Source organism: Schistocerca piceifrons, chromosome 1, assembly GCF_021461385.2.
Source record: "Schistocerca piceifrons isolate TAMUIC-IGC-003096 chromosome 1, iqSchPice1.1, whole genome shotgun sequence".
Classification (NCBI taxonomy): Eukaryota; Metazoa; Arthropoda; class Insecta; order Orthoptera; family Acrididae; genus Schistocerca; species Schistocerca piceifrons.
The window spans coordinates 999035021-999047967 of NC_060138.1; the positions used below are offsets into that span (position 1 = coordinate 999035021).

General features: G+C 40.8%; 1 protein-coding gene across 1 annotated transcript in view; it reads left to right on the forward strand.

The window, feature by feature from the left end:
* The first annotated feature begins 2399 nt into the window (after positions 1-2399).
* The window catches only part of LOC124777088 (innexin inx7), a 38470-nt gene continuing 27922 nt past the window's right edge, over positions 2400-12947 (forward strand). Inside the window, exon 1 of the mRNA XM_047252370.1 lies at positions 2400-2894. Coding sequence (XP_047108326.1) covers positions 2400-2894 — 495 coding nt within the window. The remainder of the gene's footprint in view (positions 2895-12947) is intronic.

Sequence of the window (12947 nt, forward strand, 5' to 3'; positions counted from 1 at the left end):
GTCTGGCTTAGAAATCATCATCTCAACAAGACTACGAGAAATGTATGAACCATATGAAGACGCCCATGTAAAAACGGAAAGAAAACTGAACCTGTACATAACCTGTCAGTGTGACAAACTGTGCCGCACCATATTATCAGAGTTATGCGCTACGTGTGGAGACTTTTTTAGATCTTATCGTCAGATACAGATATCTGAGACTATTGCACTGTGGTTCAGTCAGGATGTTCTAACTGTATTTTACCGAAAACGTACCAACAGTGCGATATACATTTCCGACATACAGACTTAAAGCAAATGGCATGATACCATCCACTTAAGTCATGTTTAGCTTGCTTAATTATGTGCTGCACAAGTACATGTACTTCTTATGTAATTACAATTTCAGCTGAACACAAAACTTCCTCCTACAATGTAACTGTGTACGATACGTATGCGATGTGCATAACTTTGTAACTAGTAGAGAGTAATTAAGTTATTCGTTGCTGCGGGAGTGACTGGTGGATAGCCGAATATTGTAAGTCTGAACATTTCGATTCACTGAGGGATAATAGCAAAGATTTCTCATAATTATTACAATATCCATAAAACTTTATATTCAATATCGTAAGTCGGGTTAAGGTGGAGCAGTGCTGGACTTGCATAATGGGACGATTCTACGCCCCCAACTGGCATCCACGTTTAGATTTTCCGTGGTATCTGTAGATAGATTAAGTCTCGAATGCTAGGATGATTCCTTTGGAAAGCACGGTATAGATTCCTCACACATCGTAAGCTTAAATTCCGTCTCTAACTACACCACGACTGACGGGAAGTTAAATCCCAACCTTCTTCCGTATTCTTCAATACCTTACGGGCAAACAATGTGACGAATTGCACATCAAACGAGATTAATAGTTACTGTACGATGTAATGTTGTAAAACAATGGAAAGTCGTACATGAGATTCCCTCAAATAAAGTTTACCGGATTATAGTAATGTAACCTAGGTTGTAAACTGTCCTTCTATAAATAAGCGATACAAAATGTGAATTTCTGGATGTCATTTGTCTTGAATACTATTTTGATATCCGTTGTTAGTGACATCTGTATTAGAAATCAAATTTTTATTTGATTTTTCTTTCGTTATTCATCCATCTGTAGGTGTCCAAGCAAAAAAAAAAAAATTTTCACAAAGAGAAGACAAAGCCGCATGGATTCGATAAAGATACTTAACAGAATCATTCTTGTTTGAATCTGAGAGGAGCTGTAGTTACTATTAACTTCTATTGTTCTTATTTATGAATATTTCCGTCACTTCTTGGTTGAAACATTTCCATATTTAAGGTTGAATAACAGGTACATTGTTTCTGTTCTACTGATTATTGTTTATTTCAAACTATTTTTCAGCTTATTGGGTCATCTTCAGCAAACAATTGAGTACCGTCTCTCAGATAAACAAACATTATAAGAGAAGATACAAGCCACTTGTTATTCACAAGAAACAATGCAAAATTTAGAACACATGCTCTATTTCTTATAAATTAAATTACGCTTTATAAATGCATAGTCGAGAAGCCGGCCCTGTAGCTCAAGGTGTTCGGTCAGAGAGCTGGCTAGTTTCTGTAATACACAGAACTGAGTGAAGGGATCAACAACGGACTTCAACGGATGTCATGTGACGTCCGCTACGACCACACAAAAAAAAGGCAGGACGCTAACGCGCGAATCCTGGTGGTGAAAAAAACTGTCACTGCCAATATTTCCCCTGCAGGGGGAATAGAGGTGGTGGCGTAATGTTTCTGGTCACCAGACTTTACGCCAACGTTCTGATTTAAATACTAAAACTCTCCGCAGTGTGTTATGAAGTGAGGGCGTGTAACAACATACAACACAAAGGTTGCGCTGCACTCCACACACACATGCGCGAGCGCTCACAAACACACACAATACATACATATAGTATTAAAATGTTGTAATGTGCCGCGCCGCGGTGGTCTCGCGGTTCTAGGCGCGCAGTCCGGAACTGCGCGACTGCTACGGTCGCAGGTTCGAATCCTGCCTCGGTCATGGGTGTGTGTGATGTCTTTAGGTTAGTTAGGTTTAAGTAGTTCTAAGTTCTAGGGGACTGATGACCACCGCTGTTAAGTCCCATAGTGCTCAGAGCCATTTGAACCATTTGTTGTAATGTAACAAGACGTAGTAGTGAAACGTACCCTTGTGTTAAAGGGGACATGAATAAAGAAAATGATGAAACATCATATCTCCTCGAAAAAGAGTAGCCTCTAAGCAGTATGGATCCTAAAGATTAGATTAAACTCACGTTGACCCTATCTCTCCTTATCAGTTTATGTCAGGCAGGCCTCGAAGGCACTGTGTTTCTCTTTTCCTCGACTGAAAGACGCACATCTCGGCCACACCATGCTCAAAACGTTCGAGGAGTTCAGCAAGAACATCAAGTTCAAGGTGAAGCTTGTGAGCATCGACAACCTCGTCTTCAAGTTGCACTACCGCGTCACCTTCATCCTGCTGCTGGTGTGCACGATCCTGGTGACGAGCCGCCAGTACATCGGCGAGCACATCCGATGCATCAACGACAATGGTGTCCCCAACAACGTGATCGAGACGTTCTGCTTCTTCACGAGCACGTACACCGTGGTCCGCCACCTGGACCCCTCGGCCGTGCTGAGCGGTGGCGGCATGCTACCGGGGGTGGGGCCCTACGTGGAAGGAGAACCAGTTGTGAGACACGCCTACTACCAGTGGGTGCCGTTCGTTTTGTTCCTGCAGGCGCTCTCCTTCTACATCCCGCACTGGATATGGCGCAACAAGGAGGGCGGTCGCCTCAAAGTGATCGTCAACATGTTCGAGTACGCCGCGCTCGTCAGCTCTGACGAAGACATCACTGTCAACAATGTACGTACCAGCCAGCGGTATATGTTCAGCAGCAGCGTGTTGTATCTGTCTTCTGTGGGTCGCGGTGCTAGGTAAGTCGTTTGACAAAGTTCTGGGTCGTGTTGTGAAATCCAGGTTGCACTGCCAATCAGTACAATGTTATCAGAATGAGATTTTCACTCTGCAGCGGAGTGTGCGCTGATATGAAACTTCCTGGCGGATTAAAACTGTGTGCCGGACCGAGACTCGAACTCGGGACCTTTGCCTTTCGCGGGCAAGTGCTCTACCAACTGAGCTACCCAAGCCCGACTCACGCCCGGTCTTCACAGCTTTACTTCTGCCAGTACCTCGTCTCCTACCTTCCAAACTTGAGAGGCTCTCCAGCGAACCTTGCAGAACTAGCACTCCTGGAAGAAAGGATTTGCGGAGACATGGCTTAGCCGCAGCCTGGGGGATGTTTCCAGAATGCGCTGATATGAAACTTCCTGGTATATTAAAACTGTATGCCAGACCGAGACTCGAACTCGGGACCTTTGCCTTCCGCGAGCAAGTGCTGCACCATCTGAGCTACCCAACACGACGCACGCCCCGTTCTCACAGCTTTACTACCCTCCAAACCTTACAGAAGCTCTCCTGCGGGCACTTGCCCGCGAAAGGCAAAGGTCCCGAGTCCGAGTCTCGGTCGGGCACACAGTTTTAATCTGCCAGGAAGTTTCATATAAGCGCACACTCCGCTGCAGAGTGAAAATCTCATTCTGGAGTATAACGTTATGTTTTTAAGTGGTAACAGATTAGCTGATATGTGTGGATGTACTGTTTCTCTTAGATTAGCTGATTGGGTAGATGCAGTAGTTCTCGATATCCGAAAAGCATTTGCCTCAGTACCAAAACTAGGTCTACGCTTATTATTAAATTATGTTTTGGGGTATCAAGTGATATGTATGACTGGATTGATGATTTTTTGGGAGGAAGATACAGCAAGTCGTCTCGGATGGAGGGTCATCAAGAGATGTAGAAGTTACTTCAGGTGTGCCCCTTAATATTCATGCTGTTGTTAATCACCTTGACGACATTATTAATAGTAACCTCAGACTTGTCGGTAATGATACAGTTATCTTTAATGAGGTACTCTCTGAAATATTTAGACCCTGATAGGGTTTCGAAGTGGTGCAAAGATTGACAAGTAGCCAGAATGAGATTTTCACTCTGCAGCGGAGTATGCGCTGATATGAAACTTCCTGCCAGATTAAAACTGTGTGAAGACCGGGCGTGAGTCGGGCTTGGGTAGCTCAGTTGGTAGAGCACTTGCCCGCGAAAGGCAAAGGTTCCGAGTTCGAGTCTCGGTCCGGCACACAATTTTAATCTGCCAGGAAGTTTCACTGAGAAGTTGCTTCAAATGATCACAACCGTAAAATTGCGCATTTCATGAAACGAAAAACATAGTACCCTATGATCATAATACCAGTGAGTTACAGTTGGAATCTGTCAACTCACACAACATCTGAGTGTAACAAAAAATGGTTCAAATGGCTCTGAGCGCTATGGGACTTAACATCTGAGGTCATCAGTCCCCTAGAACTTAGAACTACTTAATCCTAACTAACCTAAGGACATCACACACATCCATGCCCGAGGCAGGATATGAACCTGCGACCGTAGCAGTCGCGCGGTTCCGGACTGAAGCCCCTAGAACCGCTTGGCCTCCGCGGCCGGCTGAGTGTAATACTTTGTGGGGGTATGAAATTGAATGATCACATACATTCAGTCGTGGATAAAGCAGGTGACAGACTTCGGTTTATTGCTAGAGTGCTGGACAAATTCAATCAGTCTACAAGCAGATTGCTGGAAAATCAGTCGTGCGTCCAATTCTAGAATATTGCTCAAGTGTGTGAGAAATGTACCAAATAGGACTAACGGGAGGTATTGAAAGTGCACAGAGAAGGACAGCACGAATGGTGACAGGTTTGTTTGATCCGTCAGAGAATGTCATAGATATGCTGAAGAAACTGAACTGGCAGACTTTCGATAATAGACGTAAAGTATCCCCAGAAAACATGCTTATAACGTTTCAAGAACTGGCTTTAAATAATGCCTAGGAATCTGCTACAACCCCCTACATATCGTTTGCGTAGGGGTAGTTATGACGCAGGGAGGCATTTAAACCACAGTTCTTCCCTCACACCTTACGCGAATGGAACGAGATAATGCGTAATAACTGACACAATGGGTGCCATGCACTTCACAGTACTTTGCAATGTATAGCTGTAAATGTAGACAAGCTAGAACATTTTCTTTCCTTTTAGGTCCCAAAGACATACTTTGGTGTATCAATAGTGTAGTAGGTGACAAAATCTCTGAAATATTCGAGGTTCGATTCTGTGTAGTAAGATCTTATTCACTTCCATTTTTGGCATTGCTTTGTGTGCTGAGAAAAGAAGTATCGCATCTAACTCGGATTTGTAGTTGATGTCTGAATACACCTATAAATAATGGCTCTACCGTTTGGTTCAAAGTTTGGAGCGAGGCAAGGTCTCTTTTTCGATCAGCATTCTAAATGGTTTGATGTGGCCTATTACTGTTTCTTACTCTGTGCCAGATTCTTCATGTCACAGAGCACACAAAATAACTTGGCCTACAGCTGCGGAGACAGTGCGCCAGGGGTGGAGACAACGGTGGTGGTGATTCTGTTGCGAGCGATTTTTTTTGTTTTTTGTTATGGTTTTAGGGCGCAAAACTGCTACGGTCTGTGACTTAGGAAAAGGCAGAAATGGGAACGAAACTCAAAAAATTGGAGAAACTAAAAATAGAAGGAAAGCTTAAAAAACCGCTATACAAGAGGGTCGTTGTCCCCAAAAAGAGCTTCAAATGACTGAAGTCATCTCACTGGCACTAATAAACTCGAGAACGCGATCGGCTGAGCGCGTGTCATCTGCTAAAATGGAAGATATATCAGATGACAGCTGTACACGGACGCGTAACGGAGTAAAATAGGGGCACTCAAGTAAAAGGTGTCTTACCGACCACAGCTGAGAGCAGTGGGGAGAGCAGTGGGGACAGAGTGGGGGAGGATCACCACTTAAAAGATGTCGATGGCTAAAAAGACAGTGCCCTATCTGGAGTCTAGTTAAAATTACCTCCTAGGTTGGACGGAAGTGTCTTGAATTTAAGACGTTCTTTTACTGCTTACAGACGCTAAATTATATAGTAAATATTTGTTAATGTCCACATATATATATATATATATATATATATATATATATATATATATATTGGGTAACTCATGAAAAACGACAAAACGAACCTTATGGGTCAAAAATAGTATAATATGTAAATCTGTAGCGTAAATTCACGTAAGTGATAGATCACTCTTTCAGATCAAATGCTCAGTTCACGGAATCAATATGGAATAAGAACATTCCTCATAACGTCTTGCCCATCTCTCAGAAAGGTGTCCAGTGTATAGGAACGTAAATATTCAACAGTTTGTTCACTCCTTATGTCACTGATCAATTTTTTAAGATGTACTTGTTATTCACTACGTGACATAATGAGTGAACAAGCTGTTGAATATTTACGTTCCTATACACTGGACACCTTTCTGAGAGACGGGCAAGACGTTATGAGGAATGTTCTTACTCCATATTGATTCCGTGAACTGAGCATTTGATTTGAAAGAGAGATCTATCACTTGCGTGAGTTTACGCTATAGATATACATATTACACAATTTTTGACCCATAAGGTGTAGTTTGACTTCATGAGTTACCCCAGTTATATCATGGGACATTATGAAAAGAAATTAAATGAAGTATGACAGATTTTGTTTATTTTTTCGTCACCAGTGACTGGCAGCATACACATTGGTAACAAAGATGTATTTAAGCGCTTCCGCAGTCCTATTGTATGCTTCTTCCAACCGAATTTATCACTGAGTTTTAATCTGAAACATTTAAACACTATTAACATCTTCTGTTTTGCATGTCCCCATTTTTAACGCATAGATTGGACGGAAGTGTCTTGAATTTAATACGTTCCTTTACAGCTTACAGACGCTAAATTATATAGTAAATATTTGTTAATCTCCATCAAAACGAAACTTAAAAACGTAATGAATTAATATAGTGACTTATACAACAGTACTGCAAATCAAGAAACACGAGTGGAACTTAGGTAAAATCTTAAACCTGATGCATGTAAGAATATTACATAAAAAATATAAACAAAAATTACTGTTATGAAATTCGCGTAACAATAGAAAATCCAGGTAGAGAGATATGGTGTAAAGCCAACCCTAATAGCAACAGAATCAAATGACATGCGACAAAAGTATATGACCTAGGGAAAGAATAATTGTAATCAAACTAAAAAATAAATCCCTACGAAGTCAAAATATAAAAACACCAGTAACGATTCCGGAATTTGTGGAAAGTGATACTCTCAAGAATATTTAGTAAATTTGAAGACAAACTAAAGTTCTGTACATTTCTATACCCATATCCATAAGAGTGTATCTGAATCTGTGCAGGGCAATGACTACCTGGAAGTTATCTGCGTTTATCAACTTAGAGAATGTATTCGGTACAGCAGGGTGTAGTAAGTTACATCTATATCTACATACATACTCTGCAAACTACTGTGAGGTGCATGGCGCAGGGTACTCATCGTGGTACAACGTAATGCGATTTCTTCCCGTTTCAGTCACGTATGGAGATCAGGAACAATTACTTCTTAAATGCTTCTGTGCGTGCTGTAATTAGTTCAATTTTATCTGCTCGGCCCTTGCGGGAGATATACACAGGGAGCCGGAGAACACTCTACGTTCTCCACTTATACTGGTTATTGAAATTCTGTAAGTAGCCTTTAGTGGGAAAATTTCTTTCACTCTTCAAAAACCAGCCATTTTTCATCTCCATACCCATCTTCCAATACACTAAGCAGATTCAGAAGGATGTAGGTTGCAGTAAGTACTGGGAGATGAAGAAGCTTGCACAGGATAGAGTAGCATGGAGAGCTGCATCAAACCAGTCTCAGGACTGAAGACCACAACAACAACAACAACCCATCTTCCGTGAGTCAAACATTCGTGCCACTCTGCTTTATTATGTGCAATATCCTCTATTTCTTATGGCCACCATACTCTCGAACAGTGTTTTAGGATGAGACGCAAGACGGATATGTAAACAATTTCCTTTGCAGACTGACTAAATTTTCAAAGCATCCTGTCAACGAACCGAAATCTGTCACCTGCCTTACATACAACTGACCGTATGTGATAATTACATTTCATATCACCACAAATTGTTAAATCCAGGTATCTGAATGTGTGCTTATTCTAGGTGTGAATTATTGATATTGTAGTCATAGGATACCAGTTGTTTCGTTTTTAACGTTCCGTACTCCAGCCGGTAAAAACGGAACCCTTATCGGATAACTTAGTTGTCCATCTGGCTGTCCATCTGTTAAGATCTCTTTTTCCTAAAAGTGGGTAGAGGTATCAAGTCGAAATTTGTACCAAACGCTAAGGTCTACGGTCACTTGGCGGTGTGCAAAATTTACGCTTATAAGGCAATGTAATCAAACGATACGACTAATTATGTCACATATTTTGATATTCGCGAACTCACTCATCAAAACCTTTGGGGTACTTTAACCTAGGATCATTTGGCGAGAAGCAAGTTTTCACAGTACAAGTATAGGAAAAAAACTCGATAACTGTTAACATCTAATCGTAGGCTGTCACATATTTTTTTGCCATTTGTCACCCGTCTGTGTGTTAAGACACCTTTTTCACAGGTAATAACACGGGCTCCTGTCCCTTGGCGGTGTAAAAAGTTCAAGGTTGTAAGTCAATGCAAACAAGAGTCTCAGGCATTTATGTCACATATTCTGATACTCGCAAAGTTACTCATCAAAACCTATAGATGAACAGTTAACATACACAATTAAGTTTGTACGGAATTCTCAGCCCCCGAGTCCTCCTCGCACTTTCCAGGTTTTTTTAATATCCGTAATTTTACATTTCTGTACGTTTAAATGAAGTTACCATCTTTGTGCCTCTTTGAAATCCTATCTGAATAAACTTTTCTGCAACTTTTTCAGACAGTATTTCACTGTAGCTAATTGTATCACCTGTGAAAATTCTGAAGTTACCAGGTCAGTAACCTCATAAACAACAAGGGTTCCAGCACACATCCATGGTATATACATCAAGTTACTTCGACTGCTGTTGATGAAACTACATCAAGGATAATATGCTGGATCCTGCCTACGAAGAATCCCTCAATCCAATCACAATTTTTTTGATACCTCACAAGAGAGTAATTTTCTTAATAATCGTTGGTTTGTTACCATGCCATATAGTTTTCAAAAGTCGAGACATACTGAATCATCTGATTGCCTTGAACTGCTTGATCTATGGATTTCAGGATGTCATGTGAGAAAAACATAAGTCGGATTTCGCATGATCGATGTTTCGAATATTCATGTTGGTTGGCACTTAGGCGGCCATTCTATTCGAAACACCATATACTGTTTGAGCTCAGAATATGGTCTAGGATTCCGCAACAGATGGATGTTAGTGAGTTGAAAGGGTATTTTTTGTGAGTCACTTCTGCTACCTTTCCTATAGACGGGAGTGAGCTGTGTTTTCTTCCAATCACCAGGCACAGTTTTTTGTTCGAGGGGTCTATAGTTTATTATATTTGGAATGGGAGCTAACTCAGCTGCAAATTTTGTATAGAATCTGACCGGGATTGCATCAGGCTCTGAAGCCCTGTTCACCTTTGATTCCAGCTGTTTCTCAACGGCATTGACAGTAATATCTAGGTTATTCGGAGGCGAGAAAAATAAACCGGAGCAATACTTTCGAAGCTTCCTTGATAAAATAACATTTGAAAACGGAATTCAGAATTTTTGCGTTTCGTATGTTTCCCTCATTTCCGATCCGGGCATCATCCATCATGTATAACCTTGGTGGCACCGACAGCCTTTAAGTATGACAAGAATTTCCTTGCGTTTCGTGAGACACCTTTCTATAAGATTCTGCTTTGTCAGTCATTGAATACTTAACACATCGTCATCTTGACATTGAGAATCACTCCATCTACAGCCCAATGCTTTGTTTTACGCCTCTTGTCTACTAGTCGTTATTTCTTTAGAAATTTCTTCACAATGTTCGTACATCTGGACAGTCCGTCTCATCATGAATTGCTGTTCTACTGGGTACATTTCCGGCCAGTGCATGGTGGACTATTCTTTCGTACATGAGCCACATGTCTTCTACATGCTTCTGCCTGGTAAGCATTGACTAGTGATGTGAGAGGTCATATAAGATTGCTGCTGTGGTTTGTCAAGACCATTGTCAAGACCCCTGGTTAATAAACACCTATATTCTGAAGACTGTACGTTATATAACGCACCATGAAGGTGAGTAAGAGGATGAGAGAACTCTTTAATGTACAGGTGAAAGTGACAGCTAAGACATAAAACGATGCAGAGTACAGTTTTTTCTGTTGGGTCAAATGAGGATGAAGAGCTTAAAACATGCAAGAATGAATTACTCCCACATTTCTCCCGCGTTGAAACATTTTGATATGCAGCTCATAACCATGATGTAAAAGTAAAGACAGAAAACAATCGGAGATTTTCGGGAAAAATAAGCCACAGGTACAAAATCTGCATGACTGTGGTATCAGCTTAATGTTCCCAAATGGAGATAATAAAGAAGCGTTTACAAACTTGGTTGCTGACGTTCGATGTGCGGATAAGGCAAAATTCGAAGAATACGTGAACGATAACGTGATAGTAGCGGTGCAAGAAGGAAATGATTGACGAAATGGTAATGAAAGATGGAGATTACGAAAGATGATGGAATTTGTGTCGTAATGACGTCTAGATTTGAAAGAACAATTCCTCATTACCTGACAGCAATTTTTGAATTTCATTTGATAAATTTTTCGAAAATATTTTCTCGTCAGAATGTATGCTGCATATACTCCTCATTTTGACTGTTCATCTGTTTACACTAAATAAATACAAACAGTAATAGCCTCTATAAATGCTAAATATGCAGAGAGCTCTTCGTATCCGTTCGCAGTCGTCGCCCCGAGAACAATCACACCGATAAACAGGTCGTCACATATTGACTGTAGACACACCGATAACATTGTTGCGAGATACTAGTTTCTCGTCCACATCCCTCTGTAAGTGCTCACTAAAATTTATGTGAGCCCATCACAGCTCACAAACGCTTGACTGCGTAACAGATCGTATTTCAAACAGGGAGCAAAATTATAAAAAGACTGATAAAAAACTGTCTCCCCATAAGATTATTTAGTTAATGTTTCATTGTCGGCCAGTGTTGCTCTCATTTAGTTCAGTTTATGTGATGTATCACATTGCACAAAAACTGGTGATGAATTGTTGGAAACAGTTTCAGTGGAATGCCAACCGCAGAAGACCTAGGAATTATTGCCCAGAGAGACCTAAAATATAATGAATGCATAAAGTAGAAGATTCCAGGTAGATTCATTAGTAACATATTAAGGAAATTTAATTCATCTACAAAAAAAATTTACTTACAAACCGCTACTTCGACCAGTTCTTCAGTACTGCATATCCATCTGGGACCCTTACCAGTTTATATTAATAGAACGAATAGAGCAGGTCGGACGAAGAGCGCCACGTTTCGTCACGGAATTGCGTGGTAAGCGTGAGAACGTTACGGAGATAATACTGCACCTGCCCTCCCGTCACCACTATCGGAAAGACGCGCTAACGTTACAATAAACAAGTGCAGTGGCCACTAAGGAAACACGCGCTAACGTTACAGTAAACAAGTGCAGTGGCCACTAAGGGAAAAACAGAGAATTTTGATTCCAAGATATTTTTGTGTATAAAGTCGCTCAGCCTGTCCTCGTGAGATATCACGATAAAAACGCACGATAAGCCAACCGAAATGCCGTTACTCATATAATATTTTGTCGACTAATACAAGAGCGGCGTTGTTTTTTACGGTGAGGTTTGCTGTTGGACTTTCGAGAGCTTACGATCCAAGAAGAGTCGAGCAACACATTACTTCCTCCCACGTATGTCTCACTAAATGACCACGACGAGAAAATCAGAGAAATTAGAGCTCATACGAACGTTTAGCTAAAGTCGTACATAACTGCAGCCCTTAGAATGAATTACCTACAACGGATAAAATTAAAAAGTGGGTGACGAAAGATAAATATGATGATATTGCAAATACAAATTTTTTCCATAATCGACATAATGTATTGATAGATGACGATGAATAGATGTGATTTTAGGAAATATCCACAACAGAAATTTATCATTCAGTCAATGGGCAGTGCCAGCCAAATGGAGGAACACGGTTTTGAAACGTAAAGCCTAATTTCAGCGTAAATGGTCTCAAAAATTTAGATTTGATATGTATCTTCATCAGCTCCGAAAAAGGATGAAATATTTTAGAGCGAATGTGAAAATATTGAACTGTGAATACCAAGGCACAGCTGTAGTTAGAAAGCAAAGACCAATCACATATCGATGATTACTAAGAGGAAAGCAGCAAGTGAATTACCTATAAATTTCAGAATTTTTAAGGTACAGAAATACTCCATAGAACCGAGAAATATTATCCCTATTAGTTGCTTCTCCAAACAATAATTAAGTAAACCATTAATGAATGGAAATGCGGAGAATGAGTAATTCGTCCACTTTTAAATCACAGGTAGCTATAATGGTGCGTACAGTAAAGGTCTTCATTCCGAAGACTGGTTTGATGTTGCTCTTCACGCTGCTGTATCCCGTACAAGCCTTACCAATCTGAACGCGCTTACTGTACTTGCTTCTTGGTCTCCCTCAGCAATTTTAACCCCACCCCCCTCCCTCACACTTACCTCCAACATTAAATTGACGATTCCTTGACGTCTCAGAATGTGTCCTATCAAATGATCTCTGCTTTTAGTGACGTTATGCCACAAACTTCTTTTTTCTCCATTTCGGTTCAGTATCTCGTCAGATGATACAGTACTGCTAAGTGAATCGATCCGTGAGTTGAAAGGAATGTACC